The sequence below is a fragment of the Cygnus olor genome, chromosome Z (genome assembly GCF_009769625.2).
Source record: "Cygnus olor isolate bCygOlo1 chromosome Z, bCygOlo1.pri.v2, whole genome shotgun sequence".
Classification (NCBI taxonomy): Eukaryota; Metazoa; Chordata; class Aves; order Anseriformes; family Anatidae; genus Cygnus; species Cygnus olor.
In genome coordinates, this window is record NC_049198.1 from 70741438 (window position 1) to 70757507 (window position 16070).

A 16070-nucleotide genomic window follows, 5' to 3' on the forward strand; every position below is an offset into this window, starting at 1 on the left:
CCCTACACCCTGAGTCCTTGATACTAAGTAGAGTTACTCCGAAGCCTGATTTTTGTGCAGTTTTGAGTTGCATTTTGGTGACCAGACTCTTCTAACAGCAGCGACTGAGTTCTTAAGGAGAATTTACGAGCACTCCTCCACCCGCAACCCCAACGGGGAGCTGCGGAACGAACACACACACGCAAGCTGGGTCCCGCCACGTCCCGCCCCACATCGCGGGTCCGACACCCCCGTCAGCCCCGTCGCCATGGCCCGGTGGCCCCAGGGCCCCTTGGCGGGGCGGTACCGGCCATAACCGCCCGCCCCTCCCCGGCGGGCCGGGCCTGCGCCTGACAGAAAGGCGGTGGCAGGAGGAGGGAGGACGGGGACGGGGCGGGCCGGCAGCGGCTCCTCCTCGGTGCGCGGAGCGGAGGCCATCGGGCCGGCGGGGGGACGGGGAGCAGCCGGCACAGCAGAGGCGCAGCCGCGGCTGACGGGGATGGCGGTGCTGGCTCTGGCCCTGGAGGGACTCGCCATCTTCGGGCTCGTCCTCTTCGTCGTGCTCTGGCTTATGCACTTCATGTCCATCATCTACACGTAAGCGAGGGGCGCGGGGGGGGGGGGGGGGGGCAGGACGGGCCCGGAGCTCAGCCCGCAGCTCCCAAAACCTCTCTTCGGGCTGGAAAAATAGTAAAAATAATAATATTAAAAAAAAATAAATCGTCGGTGTTGAGGCCCGGCGACCTTGCGCCGCCGCTGGCTCTCAGGGCGTGCGGGGGGGGGGGGGGGGTACGGCGTGGGGAGGCCCCCTCCTCCCGTTTTTAAATGTATTTATTTATTTTGTTAAAGTGGTGGTTTGATGAATGATGGCGGTGTGTGGGTATGCGCAGGTCCCCCGGCTGTTGAGTCGCGGGGTGCCCGGGGGCTGGCAAACAAAGCAGATTTATTCAGCCCTGTCAGCTTGGCAGAGCGATCCTCCATATGGGAAGGGGCTGGGAAGGCGCCTCTCCCCCTGAAAGACCTCTCTTCTGCCTCTCCCTGAAATGAAAGGCCGCTGTTGCATCACTGCAGGCATTAGAGAATATCTAAATTTGTTCTGTTTGTGCTCGGCTGGCTTCCTTTCTCGCTGCTCCCTGCGTGTGGTAGGTATCCCTGATGAACCCCTGCCTTCGCTGAAGACAAAGCTCCTCTTGCGCTCATGGATGCTGGAGGTTTGTTTCTGCTGTCCTTGGTCATGGTTGCCGTGCTCCTTTTTCCATGCAAAATCGCTTAAAATCTCTACTAATTTTTCCGTATTGTAGCTCAGCTGCATTTAGGTCTTATGCAGATGAATTATCTCCTTTCTCGAAGGCTAGTTGTCTGGTTTGTTTTGGGTAGAAATGACAGTATTTTGGTACTGGTGAGCTGCAGGGGTGCCCTGTGTGGGAACAGGCAGCGAACTGAGCTGCCATAGAAAAGCTGATTCTGGACAGCTCTGGGCCAGATCAAAACAGCCCCTTGCATGCCAAAACTTCAGCCTCTCGTGTGAGAGCGTGTGGCGGTGCTGCCGCTGCCCATAAATAATTAAGGAAGAGTGGCAGCTGTGAGGGGCAGGAGACCCACACAGAGATGTGGGAGAAGACATGCGAGAAGATAAACAGGAGGTTTGTGGCAAGAGGGGAGCCAGGGGACTGTACAGAAGGGGGATGTTACTGGCAGCCCTCGCCACAGGACCCAGGCGCGAAGGGATGGCCAGGGTGGGCAGTGGTAGGCATGGGAGGGTGACGCCAGAGCAGGGTGGGCAGGGGACGCCCGAGGGACTGCAGCCCCTGCAAAACCCACGGTGGGGCAGGGATGCTGCCAGAGGGAGTGCAACCTGTGGGTGAGTCACGGCAGAGCAGGTGCACCTGCCGGAGCAGGGAACAGTTAAGGAGGAAAATGAACAAGAAGCGAGGCGTGGCAGAAGGTGACTATGCACTGACCATGGCCTCCTGTATCGCCTGGCTGAGTGGGTCAGGAGGGACTGAGCGTAAGGTGCTGGGAAGCACAAGGAGCCCAGGTGAGGAGGAAAGGTCTTTGCCTGAAGCTGGCTTTGGGTAAGGGGAAAAAAAAAGGCGCTTCTCTGGAAGTTTGATGGTCTGCTTTGTTTCCTCAACACCCAAAACAACGATTAATTTTCCGTTAACTGGCAATAACTCAAAGTGAGTAGAATTCCCCAAGCTGAGGCTGCTTTGCCTTTTCCAGTAGCTGGTGGAGAACACGGGCAGTGGCTAGACTAGGTGCCATGGCTGTGAAACTTGGACAGAGCTCTGGGTTTTGTTACTGGGAATTTGTGGTGTTCCTGTTGCCTGCGTGTGCCACCCCTGCTTGGTACACAAGGCGATAACAGGTTGGGAACTCGCCAGCTGGGTGGGTGATTGCCCCGGGCTGTGACACCCCTGGAGAAAGGCGTGCTTCCAGCAGGGCTCCGCAGGGACTGGCCCCGCAGATTTGGCTGTCTCTGCTGGAGAAAGGCCACCAGCAGGGCTCTTTAATGCAGGAGGGTCTCCCTTGCCCAGAGCTGAGCAGCTGGTAGCTGAGGTGACCAGATGGCAAGCTGTGGTGGAGGACCCCAGCTGTATGGAAACGGGACCGCTGCACCCGGTGTGACCACTCAGCTGCCCTTCACTGGAGGTGAAATTAAAGAAATGCTGGGTGCCTGCAGCAGCCGCTGCAGGGAGACGTCCTTTTGGCGGTGCTGGGAAGCTGGAGCAGTGGGCATGGATACAGCCGCTGCTGTACTCTTACAAGGAAGGGACCCCAAAAAGGTGTATGCCATTAGTGCTGTGGCCTGAAAGCTCTGGTGGCCACATACCATTACTAATGCCTCTCATCATGTGGAGGCTGTTTTGTCCTGGAGAGTGGGTACAGCACGCTGCACCCTTCCCTAGATCTCTAAGATGTGAAGGGTCTTTGCTTACACGTGGAAACTCCTCTCGATCCCAGGGAGAGGGTGTAGCATCGGAGCAGAATTATCTCGTGTTTACCACGGAAAACTAATTAAACTGTACCCACTACAGAAAGTGAGGAAGGAAGATAAAAGTAATTACTCTTCCCATTTTCTCTTTGCGTGGATGATATTGTTGGTTTAACACTTGTTAAAGTGATAGGGGTAGGGACTGCTTGTTCTCAGCCTGTACTGCATCCAGCAGTGCTTGGCTGGTGGGTTGGAAGGGCTGATCTGTGCTACTGGAATGATAACGTTAAAACTACCCAGCAGAGCTTTTGTGGCCAAGGCAATCCTCATGCTGTGGTTCCCCTTCAGCATTTTAGATGCTTGACTTAAAAGGAAATATACTAAGAAGATGTGTGAATTAATTAGATAAATGGGATTATACATCTGCTTAGAAAGTAATCTTTTCTTGTTTTTAATTGCTTTCAGCAGTTGCCAATGTTAAGGTCATAACAGCATTTCAGTGGTGCTGGTTTGCATTGCAGTTGCTTTAAAAAGATGTAGGTTTTGGATATCTAGGGTGACATACAAGATTTCGGTTGTAAGAAGAATGTCCACTGTCTGTTCTCCCATGAAAGCACTTGCTGCATGGGGTACGAATCATGTATGACTGTCAGTTTGGTTCTTGGCTTTTTCCCCTACCACCTTTCCCCGTTGTGAACGGGTTTGATTTATAAAAAGTGCAGTAGGTTTGGTGGATTTCGTGTTCCTTCGAAATAAGCAGGTGGGCTGGAGCAGTGAAATTCAGACAGCCCCACTATTAAGTCAAAAGGTGATATTGGTAAATTGTTTCAAGTATGTGATTATGAAACCAGTATACGCTGGGTGCTCTCTGTGTAGCACTGACTCAGTGGAGTAAATGAAATGAACACAGGCCAAATGGCAGTTTTTTATTGCTAGTAATTAGGTAAAGGGCAGTTTGCATGTATTTGCTCTGTGTAATAAGGCAGTGGTGACTGACCTGTTTGAGATTCTATCCTTCATGCACAGCTTGGGTCCTTGGGCAAGACCCTTGCGTGTGTATAGCTGCTTGAATCGGGGTTGAGACACCGAATGATCCAGCAGGAGTTCAGTGCTGGAGGTTACTGGGTATACCAACTCTGAAACCTTCTGAAGCTGTGTGGACAGCTAAAACAGACTTTCAGAACTAAAATCAAACCTATAGCTATGTCTGAAATGGAAGGAGTGCATGTGATGTGCAATAAGGAAAAAGGATCTTACAATACTGCCTGAAGTGTCATTCAGGAGACCGAGGAGTAAATCTTAATTTATTTCAAGGCTGCTAAAATATCAATGTTAAGTTAATGATGCCTCACTACGATTCTGAAGACATTCAAACAGTGGAACAGAAATTGTCTTAAATCATGGGGAAAAAATAAAAACAACTAAAGCTGCTTTCTCAGGGTTTATGGCACTCTAACACATCTTGTATTTCTGAATAACTGACTGGCAAATTCTGTAGCAGCAGGCTTGCTGCTTTGACAGTATTTCAAAATCGTTGGTTCTAGCTTAATAATGATAGTTTTCTGAACTTTGTGTCGCTTCTAAAATAAGACTGGCAAACAAAGTCTGCAGAAGCAAGAAAAAGCCTTACTTACGCATAACCCGATCTGTTTCCCTACTATGTCTTCCAGCTTTAGTCTAGAAACGAAAGAAAGCCTATGTTCTATAGTTCCCTGAATAACTTGACTTGATTGTTTCAACTTGTATGCCACACAGAGGTGTGTTGCTAATGTATTTTGGGGACCAAAGAGAGGATAGGACATCTTCTAAGATGTTTTGTCCCTGGTGAACTGCATTGAACTCTGCCAGTGCGAGTTCACAAAATCTCTTAACCTGCTTGCAACTTCCTGCTTTGTTTTCCTGGTCCACGAAATTGGACTGACGGAGTTGATTTCCAGCCCCGAGTCTCCATTGTTTTTGTACCTGCTGTCAGCAGCAATTCTAATTACAGCACCTCATTTAAATTAGTTTTTTTTTTTTAACAAGGGATCCATAGTCAGTTCGCACACAAGTTGTTCATTGTGCTGGTTCTCCAGGTACGAGTAGGAAGGATACCGCCATATCATTTAATTGATAACTACATTGCTGTTTTTAGCTTTTAATTATAATTAAAATGTCTATATGTTAAACAGTATTCAATGATAAAAAAAAAAAAAACAAATTCTGCATTCGTGCAGTATTTAGGTATAATTAGGCACACTATGCCTTGTCTGAGTGAAACCCAAGACTTCCAGAAACATAAATGTAGTAAAACTCCTAAAGCTAACTAAAAACATATCTAATACCCCTAGTGTGAATCGTATGCATCTAAGGATGAAGTTCAGTTTACAAAGATACAGAAAAATCAAGTTTTCTTCTAAACAAACACCAGCTCCCTTCTCCCCCAGCAGAGCTGGTGTTTGATTTCTGCTTTTTATGAAGTCATGTTGATCTTTGGGTTAATGATATGTTACTATAGAGCATCTGTGACCTTTCCTTCTTAAAACAACAATTCTGTTGTCCATATCTTATTGTCTTGTCCCCCTGTATTTCTGTTTGTCCCTCCCTTGCTGCTCAGTCGATGATTTGTGTCCAGTCCTACCCTGCTCTACGCTGACATCCTTGCTCTTGTCCTTCTGACCTTTTTGCTTGTTGGCACGGGGCTCCTTCCTTTGGGCTGTCTTGGTTTTTCCACCGTCAGTGTCTGGCAACGGATTGACCAAAGGAGATGGATGAGCAGTAGTAATTCCCTTCGCCGTGACAGGGCTGCGGGGTTTTTTTGGTTTGTGGCACTGCTTCAGAGGCAGTCCTCAGACAGAAGCATCGAGGGGAGGAAGCGTGCTATCAAGTACTGCCAGGCATAAGCGAGCCAGCATTTGGATAAACTTTTCTAGAGATAATGCAAATACCTGTTTCTGAGATGAGAGGTACCCTTCCCTCTTGTTGGTAATCAAACAGAAAACTGAGACGTGTGCTGGAGCTCCTCCAGGAAATGTCTGGAAGATTTCTAGCACATGCAGAATGCTCTGTCTGTTCTTGGGTTTGTTTTTCTTCGCTACTCAGATGAGTCTTTATTGAACTTGAACCATTTAGGCTGAAATTTTCCATGCAGGTGAATAGTTTTTCCAGTTACATAGCTGATGAGAAACAAACCTGATCTAAAACGTTGGTAACTTTAATAGTAGATTGTCATCTGTGGTCTCGTCTGTGTGGAACAGAGAATGGAGCAAGCTCATGATCTCCATTAGTAATCTTTCTGCAAAAATGCAGAGGGTTGAAAGCAAGCAAAAACAGAACTTGCATGTTTGACCACAAAGAGGGACACTAGAGAACTCGGAGAAGTTGAACAGTTACCTGAAACTTCGGTTTGATCTTGAGTGAGACTTTTATCTTCCTACTGTCTCCGCACAACCCTCCCACCTAACCTGTGCATGGACCCCGCTTTCTGCAGCAACCTTAAGGTACTTGCTGCAAGTGCTGCGTCCTTACAGCTTGTTGGGTGGCTTTTACCTGGCGAGGGAATGACAGCATTGCAGGAGAGGGGAATCTGAGGGACTGCAATGCCAAGATGTGACGTAAAGCAGAACTGCTCATGAGGAACAGGAAAACCAATGTTTAAAGACATGGACGATGGGAGGTATCAGCAAACAGCAGGGGGTCGTGCCGCCATTCAGAGGGACCTGGGCAGGCTGGAGAAATGGACCGAGAGGAACGTCAAGAAGCTCCGTCGAGGCACGTGGCAAGGAATAGCTCCGTGCATCAGCACTGGCCGGGGGCCAGCTGTCCGGGAAGCAGCTCTGCAGAGAAGGACCTGGGGGTGCTGGTGGACAACACATGGCCCTTGAGGCAGCAGCGTTACCTGTGGCAGCACAAAAAGCCAACAGCTTTCTGGGCTGTGTTACTGGTTCCTATTACCTACGGACTGACTGGGATGGAGGTAGCGTGGAGGACGGAAGTTGTACATGTTGCCAATTTTAAACAGCTTTAAATTTACCAGACACTACGTGGTCACCAGGCTTAATTTTAGGTAATCTGTAGGGAAAGACAGACTTGGAGAAGGCAGGAGTTAATTTTTGAGTTATGTATAATAAAGTTGTGGTTGAGTGAGTGGTTCTAGACTAAAAGAAAGGAAAGCAAAACAGCGCAGAACCAGAAATCTGAGAGTGGTAACAATGTAGGAGAAAAGCCATGATGTTGTAGGCAGTTAGAAAACTGTGTTTTCTTTCCTTTTTTTTTTTTTTTAATGTTTTGAGTCAGGAGGATAAGGTACAGGTAATAAAATTTGAGGGGGCAGTGTAATATTGGAGGCTCTTAACGTGAATGGTTTGGTAGAATCCAAAGCTAAAATTAAAGACTGTCTAGGGTAGGCTTTAAGGAGAGCAATTGTGACAAACCTGTGGATGATATCCTCAATGTGTTGAGAAAGAGGAGTGGTGGTGGTGCAATAAATGTGACAAGTGCGCTGTTAGAGCCAACCATGTCTGCTAGGTGAATGGTTAGTGTGGAAAGGAAAGATGGAAGGCTGCAAGATTTGGAGTGTGTAAGGCATAAAACTAGGTTAAAGGGAGTGAAATGGATTGTGTTATCGGTGTAAGTGGAGGTCTTTGACGCAAAGAAGCATCCAGCCTTGTGTGCCAGCTGCAGAGGAAGAAGTTGAGCAGTGGGATGAGGAAGAATATATTTTGCGTGCTGGCTACCATAAGGTTATCAAGATTTCAAAAAAGTGGAAAGAAGCTGAGGCTGTATGTAAACCAAAGGTTGCTATAAAGATGTAACTTGATTAAGCTGGGTGTGTAGAGTTGTGTAGGTAGAAGTTGGTAGATGGCAATGACAAGTGACTTTAAGAGTGAATTTGTGGAATTTGTCAGAACTCCTGTGTGGCATGCAAAGTATGTAACTAGTATTTCTGGTTTGCTAGAGCACTCCTGAAGTAGTCAAATTCACTGGGATTGTAATTTTTTTCTCATAACTGAAAGAAGTTCTGTGATTTTGATACACCTAACATTGGTCTTGCATTTTAGCGAAGACTATGGTTTAGAAAACTAATTAATGTACTTTAAATATTTTGCAATAGATCAAAAAAGCCTTTAATTTTTGGTTATTGCAAGGTGAATAGTTTGCATTTTCTTAAATACGTTACTTATAGTTGATAAAGATCGAGGCTAGATTATACCTTCTCATTCTTGGCTTGAGCTAATTCATACCTTGAGTCAAATTACTGAGGTTGTAGCATGCATAAAACAAGTCTTATGTTGTCTTCTGGGCAAGTAAGGTAAAACATGTTTACAAGCGTAGACAAATGCAGAAAGCCGCAGTGAAGTATTGTACTCAGAAAAAGGCTTAGACTGTCTTGGCAGTGCTGCTTGTAACTTTATTGCTTTCAAACTGTATTTCTTGAAGCAGTTTGACTTCACAGGTGCTCCAATGGAATAACCTATTTTTTTTATATTAATTAAAACAGACGGATAACTACCAACACATCTCTGCTGCCAGTTGATGCTGGTAGTTGGTTTGGTCTATTTCAGACCATTAATTGTTCCCCTCTTCAGAAATACCTCTTTGAAAACCAAAGTCTGTTCGTTTTGTTAGTTTGTTTTTTTTTTTTTTAACCCCTTGGTAAGGCTTCTCAGCTCTATGTCAGCAGCATAGTCCGTGGAGAAGGAACCTGTTTAGGTAAAGAAACACCAATTTTCACGTTTGCAAGTATCCTATTTTTAAGTGCTTGTTCTGGGGTGTTGTTTCATTCTGTCTGTATAATAATGAATTCTCAGATGATTGTTGCTATGGTTCGATAATGACAGCATGCTACCCTTCATTTTGAAGAAATATTTCTCTGGCCGTATGCATACCTTGCTTGAAGCAAAATCAGGATGCTGAGAATTAGATTTTAGTCAATATGCAGAGCTATTTTTGAGGAGGTGTCTTAAACGCTTTCTGCCAAAATAATTTTTTTAATCCTAAACGTGTTTTTCTTGCAGACTTTGCTGGAGTAAGACTCAGAGGTAAAGCAGAAAGCTTTCAGACTTGTCTCCTCCATGAGAGCACACATGGTGAAGTGAGAAATTCTTCTTCCCGTGTTCATCCTCGCAGACACATGTGTTGGGCTGGGGGAGTGGAGGAAGCAGACAGGATTTTCAGGCTGCAGGAGTCTTTTGCTGGCTTCTCGCTTGCCTGACTCCACAGAACAAGGTGGTACGGCCAGTGGCTGAGATGCTGCGGCGAGGGCTGTACCCACCAACCTTTTGAAATACTAGTGGGGTGTTTCAAAATTAAGACGCTCCATGTCCCCTTTCAAACATTTTTAAAGGGGAGGTGAAATGCACATGTTTCACAACAGCATTTCCAGGCAGATTGTTTTACATAGATCATGTAGCAGTGAAGGAAGGAATTTTTTTTTTGAGGGTCTGTGACCAAAGTGTTGTGTGTATATTTTGGTGGCTTTCTTTGTACAGAAGACAGATGAAATTTACCAAGATAGTTTTTCTGGTTCCCATCTGCTGAGGGAGTGGGGGGATTACTTTTCTGAAGCCTTTAATATTGTGTTGAGTATAGAAATTACTCTAATGTTTTCTTTGGAAGGTTTTCATAATTGCTTTCTTTATTGGAAAGTCTTAAAGGTCCCTTAAGACACTTGCAGAGAGAGCACTGACAGCCCTGTAGGCCAGACAAGGTGTGTAGCGTTTATATTATCTCAGTTGATACAAGGAGGGACTGGGACTGTGTGTTCAGACTTGAGTACACTGGTGTTGGGGTGAGGTTTCTGCTTCTATTTTGTACTTTGGAAACATTTGCAAATGAGTTAATTAAAAAAAAAGGGACTGTCAACCACTAAAATAAGAAAAAAATATTGACACAGTATATCTTTGATTTGTTCGTGCCATCTCTGGTCAGTCATTACTACAATTCTGTTACTTGCAGTTAACAGTTTTGGAAGCTTTCGGGGAGAAGAAAATGAAAAATGATGCTGAGTGGCACAACAGGAGCAGTAAGGAGCAACGTGTCTGTAGGAAGCACATTATTTAATGTTCAGAAAACGATGTTGTCATTTAAACTTGTCCCTTATGAAATTAATAGTGATGAGCTATTTTCTCCCTACAGAATTGCAAAATAAGTCAGAAGAGCGAACTGAATTATCTCACAGTGCAAATCTTATAAAGCTTTGCTTAAAATTTTCATACTGTGCTTTGGGGACTCGATTCTGTGCTAAGCCCTTACTGCTGTGAGTGGTTCACCTGGCCCAGAGCTGTTGCCATCCGCTGGAGGTGCCCTCATAAATAAAACAGGGGATGCAGTTCTCTGAAGCTGCCTATCGCTTGTTGCAAGGAGTCTGCATCAAAAAGCACTTCTATTTCCGTGCCTCGCTGGCTCTTAATTTGCTGCCCAAAGGGGTAATCTAAATCCACTCCTACCCCTACACCTTTCTAAACATTTCTGCCATTCTAATCTGCCTTTAGCGAGCATGTGGCTACAGGGTGACTCAGATCAGCAACGAGCTCTTTCTGTGGGATAGTTCTCAGTTTGATCAGCCGGCTGATCCAATTTATCCTGTGGCCCTGACTGCTTTATAACCACCAGTCGGCTGAGGGTGTGGGAAAGCAGAAACAGGGCATGAGTTGCTATTTTGATGGCAGCCTGCAGGTAGGCTTCTAGGAGAGCTGTGTTCATTTTAGTGCTTGCTATGATCCAGTAATGGCTGCGGCGTAGACAATGCGCGGAGCTTTTGTTAAGCACATGTCGGTTCAGCTCGGCAAACTGTACGCGACCTAGGATTTGGATGGTGAAAGGGTTCCCCTTATGTTTAACTGCAACCTATTGTATGGGAGCCTGATTGTTTCCCTTTTATCTTGTGGGCGTGGGGATAAGAGAGGGGAGTAGGGAAGGAAATTCTAGATTAAAAAAGGGGGTGTTTGCTAGAGGTTCTCAGTTGAGGTATAAAGTGTTTGCTCTTACTTATTTCCAAAAGATAAGTTTTTTGTTTTTTTTTCTGCTTCAGCTTTTTTCAAACATGGAGTTAAAAAATAAATAAAAATCCAAGACCCCACCTTTGAAAAGACTGCACCACCTTATGGATTGCCTGTGCTAAATGTGACTTTTGTGATAACATGTTAAAGCCGTTCAGAAAGTGCTTCTCAGGCAGTTTCAGCTGTGTTTGAAGGCTTGAAGTTAAAAATGTTAAATTGCACTAGATAAGATTTTTATTGTTTTGCATTGTATGGTTATACTTGTCTTTGCTGCCTGCTAATTGAGCTCCTGATTCCCAGAACAGGAAGAGCAAATTAACGCTTGTGTTCTGAAAGCATTTACCTCCTGAAAAAGTGTAATTATCACAGCCCAGGTTATACCTCATTCCGTTCCTCCTTGAGACCTTTAATTCTGCGTTTTTCGTGAGTCTGTGTGGAAAGCCTTTTCACTCTCACTGCTTTGGAGCTTGTTTCAAGTTCTTTACACCGTCTCCCTTCACTGCACCTCCCCATCACGATTTCAGTGTACTTTATCCTAAGGGACTTCTCCCATCTCCAAGCACTCTGTCAAGGCTGGGTGACGTGCATTTTATTACAGTAACAGTCACACCAAACATGACGTTGGGGTTTCCTCTCGGAAGTCTTGTTTCCCCCTCTTCCTGGCAGCGCGTTTCTGCACCTCCCTCTTGCTGGGCACTTGTGTAGCTGGGACCAGTGCATGTGTGGGCTGGCTGGCTGTGTGGCCCTGTGCCCTCCGCCTGGGATGTGAGGCTGGGAGATGACTCTGTGTCCCCTCGGTGAGGGGCTGGTCCCCACCAGCAGCCAGGCAGGGGTGTGCGAGCTGCCACCACCTCACTTCTCCGAGGCCAAGTCTCTTCCTTGCAGCCACGCGAGGAAGAAGAGTGGCGTGCCCTGTGTGTGTCGTGTGAGTGGCAGGGACGTTTTCTCCTAGCAGCTGATACTGGTTAGCCCTTTCTGGCGGGCAAGTAAGGACAGGGAGCAAGCTGCAAGGGAAAGGATGCTGTGAAGGACAACTTCTGTGACAGCCAGCTCTGGAGGAGTTTTCAGGCGACTGACCCTCATCCCTGCACGTGCTTCCAGAGAAGGGGTTGTGCTCCTGGTGGCGTGGGTCCCGCTCTGGCCCTGAGGCACTACATACCCTCCATGGGCACCTCAGCCCTTGTGGAAGCCTGCTGAAGCCAGGGGAGGAAGGAGACCATATTCCTCCTCTTCTCCTGCAATCCTGGCAGCGTGTTCACAGCCGCCTTTCCAAACACGCTCTGGAGCTTATTGTGCCATTCCCTAAGGCACTCCAACATTAATTTGGCAGAAAACAGTACATGTTTTTTTTTTTTTTTCCCTCCCACTTCAGGTTTAATTTTCTGTTGAAGTGAGTCGAAGCAGCTCACAGCAGGGTTGCACGGGCATCAGTACTGGCGCAATATCTCGTTTGGCTGGCGTTGACAGAAGCAAGGGAGAGAAGGAACACCAGGGGAACCTTCTCTTTGCTGTTAGTGAAGCTGCATGATCATCTTGCCCATCCTTTCAGAGTGTATGCTTGCTAAATTACATTGACAAAATGCTGACATTATGAATGGAATAACAGTTTTGTGGTGGTTTAAGTACCTCAGCTGGGTCACTGTGGGATCAGACAAGTGTCAGAACCACCATGAGAAGCTCAGGACATCCCAGAAAAAGAGGGAAAATGAGGAGAGAGGGAGTGCCTTTTAAGCAGTAGCTTACACCTAAACTGGTTCAGCTATTTTATGAACCTGCAGTCTAGGGGAATAAGGCTGGAAAAAGATCCAGGTGTTCAGTTCTTGCTTAAAGAAGAATTCTGTTTGCTTGTTGGGAGTGGCCACAGGTGATGTTTTCTGCTTACGGATCTGTTTTGCAGTTTTCAAATCCTTCTGCAGTCGAGGGAGGACCCTAAAAAAGAACAGTTTATTAGACCTCCAAGTGCACAGTAGTATGCCCATGTTCTTAGATGTGGTGAACTCCTGTTTTTTACCTTTCCGCTTCCAAAAAGAAGAGGAACCATCTCCCTTTTATTTCTCATGCTCTCAGCCTGGACCTGGTATTCCACAGCAGATCTTGCTCTCCACAAATCCCTGTGTGAAATGATTCAGCTGACTAAGATGGAAACTGACCAGAGGGTGGGTGTGTTTGTGTGAATTCAGAATTACAAGCAGGGAAAGCAGCCTCTTCCAAAAGTAATGATCTGTGAGGCTATCTCAACTGCCTGTGCAACCACAGCCTCCAAGGGATGTCTCCAGCCCTTCCCAGGCCTTGTTAGTGCTGGCTTGTAGGATTGCAGGATCTGCTGCCAGTCTGTGGCGAAGAATGATGTTTTTGCACCAGATGAGTGAATTGTTAAAGTAAAGTAGCTGCGGAGGGAAGGCTGAAATAAATGAATAAAGAGTTGTGTTTTTTTTTAACTGCTTTTAATAGCCATAGAGACCCAGCAGTCCATGCTAGCAAGCATTTTGCATTTGCTAGAGTATTCTCCTTGCCTTAAGGGGGTGGGAGAAAAGGTTTGGTTTGGCTTGATACAGGTGAGCAAGGATTCATCATGTAGTGCCTGGGCAGTGCTAACTGAGTAGCCTGGATTTTGCCTTTCAAAGCACTTGTACCTCGGAGAGAAAAAAAATCTGGATTACTGTTGCTTCTGTGGGTTACTTATCATGTGAAGGAACTAAGTTTCTGCAAGTTTTGCAGATGTTCCTTAGATAATATGGGATAGAACCACAGAACTGCAGGCTGATTTGGGTTGGAAGGGACCTCAAAGCCCATCTAATTCCACCCCCCTGCCATGGGCAGGGACACCTCCCACCAGACCAGGCTGCCCAAAGCCCCATCCAGCCTGGCCTGGAACACCTCCTCTTCTCCAGGCTGAACACCCCTGACTCCCTCAGCCTGTCTCCACAGGAGAGGTGCTCCAGCCCTCTGATCATCCTCTTGGCCCTCCTCTGGACTCATTTTAATACTCTTGTGTCTTTCTTGTGCTGGGGCCCCAGAGCTGAACGCAGGCTCCAGGTGGGCTCTCACGAGAGCTGTGTAAAGGGGGACAATCACCTCCCTCTTCCTGCTGGCCACGCTGCTTTTGATGCAGCACAGGACACGGTTGGCTTTCTGGGCTGCAAGCACAACATGAGCCAGCAATGTCAGCTTCTCATCCACTGACAACCCCAGGTCCTTCTCCTCAGGCCTGCTCTGAATCCATTCTCCTCCCCGCCTGTGTTTGTGCTTGGCATTGCCCCAGCCCAGATGCAGCAGCTTGCACTTGGCCCTGCTGAACCTCATGAATTTCACACAGGCCCACCTCAGGCCTGCCCAGGTCCCTCTGGATGGCAGCCCTTCCCTCCTGCGCGTCGGCTGCACCACACGGCTCGGTGTGATCGTTGGGCTTGCTGAGGGTGCGCTCAATCTCACTGCACCTGTCACCAGCGAAGACATCACGCAACATCGGTCCCAATACTGGCCCCTGAGGAACTCCACTGCTCACTGATCTCCACACTGGGCTCTTGACCACAACCCTTTGCGTGTGACCATCAATCCAATTCCTTACCCACCAAGTGGTCCACCCTGCTGCTTTTCTCTTTCCCAACCCGCGCCCGGCTTCAGAGTGTAGAATAAATTTCACAGCTTTGTTACCTAAGGATCACAGGCTGATGCATTTAATGTGACAGTGTGAAAGGTGCCCAGGTAACCTGGCTGCTGGTCATTCACACTCAGGACCTGAAAGTGCCTTAAATATTGCTTTACCAGCACCTGTTTTGGAGTTCAAAGTTGTTACTGATTCCTTGGTGTAGCAGTGCTTTTCTGCAGCTTACTGCATTAGGCAGGGGTAGAGAAAAAATCCATTAAGCAGGTACATCTGAGTAGTGTCTTTGCGGCTGCTCTGGGTTAATTTCAATGCAGAATAATATACGTGATACAAACTTGGAATGGGCTGCCTTACTTTATTGTTTTTACTGCTATACGTGCTCTGTGGTAACAGACCACTGTGATCACAAGACCTGTCTTGAGAGTGCTAAACCACCGTAAGTACAAGGTTGTGCTCAAAAGTGTTACTTCACTTACTAATTCATCTTAACCGTACTGTCTATGACCTGTAGCACGTGGCTTCATGTAGAATAGATCTGCATTAAAAAATGTTGTTCTAATTTGTCCTAGTATTTTGTCTACCCTGTTAAATGCTAGCCCTGGGTATTTTAATTTATTTCCCGTAATGGTTGGTCAGTTTCTCCGGTGATGCTAGGTTTTCAGCTGTAGCGCTTCCATTCTTGTTCAGGTTATGTCAACCCACAAACAGTCCGTATCGGTGTAAAATGATGCTGCTTCAGTGAGGCGTCACAAGTAGCGGGTGATCTGACGGCTTACTTGTAGGATGGCGAGCTACAGGCGGTGCTACCCTACTGAACTGTGCTCTGTTAAAATTCCCTGTCTGTGGTGTTGTGTAGCTGGATGGATCCTGGTAATGCCACATGCCTCCTTTGCAGGTTTTCTAGGGCTTCCCTGACTCGCGGCATGTGTAGGCTCTTCTTTATGTAATTCAATCACCTGTGTGGTCCTGCATGTCAGCGTGGCTTGTGCTGTGACGCCGGGCGAGGTTCTGCAGTTCTGTCACTTGCTGCTTATTCTCCGTCACAGTCCTGCCACAAATCTTTCTTCATTTTTTTTTTCTTCTCCTTACCTCTCTCCATTCACTCTTCTCTTCCCTTCCTTTCTGAAGGATTTTGCCTTGGTATGCAAAGCTTATGTGTGCATTGATACAGTCCATTTAAAATGGATTTTTTTTGTTTTTTTTTGCCTTACGTACCTCTTATTCTTCCTTTTCAAAGTTGCATTATTTGCTCTCCCTTCATACCAGACTTAACAGCAAACAAGGACATTATGTTTGTGTGAAAATTGGCAAGGAAATCATTGTGGTAGCTTTCTGAACTGTTAAAACTATTACTTTCCTTATTTTGGTCTGACTGTCCCTTCTCTGTTAATTGTTCTGCAAGACTATTTTGGTTCACCTCTGCAGTGCCCAGCGTGACAGTGCTGACAGCGTGAGGACATCATCTTTGTCTTTCTGTTTTCTGGGCCATGTGGTTCTCTCTGTGCTGAGCCTCTGGTGTCCAGCTGCAAAACTAGTTTAAAGGAGCGTGCTGGTGAAGCAGAAGAAATAA

General features: G+C 46.6%; 1 protein-coding gene across 1 annotated transcript in view; it reads left to right on the plus strand.

Annotated features, from left to right (window-relative positions):
- Positions 1-358: 358 nt before the first annotated feature.
- UGCG (UDP-glucose ceramide glucosyltransferase) overlaps positions 359-16070 on the plus strand; it is a 28761-nt gene continuing 13049 nt past the window's right edge. Inside the window, exon 1 of the mRNA XM_040541392.1 lies at positions 359-576. Within this exon, the coding sequence (XP_040397326.1) occupies positions 479-576 (98 nt within the window). The 5' untranslated portion in view covers positions 359-478. The remainder of the gene's footprint in view (positions 577-16070) is intronic.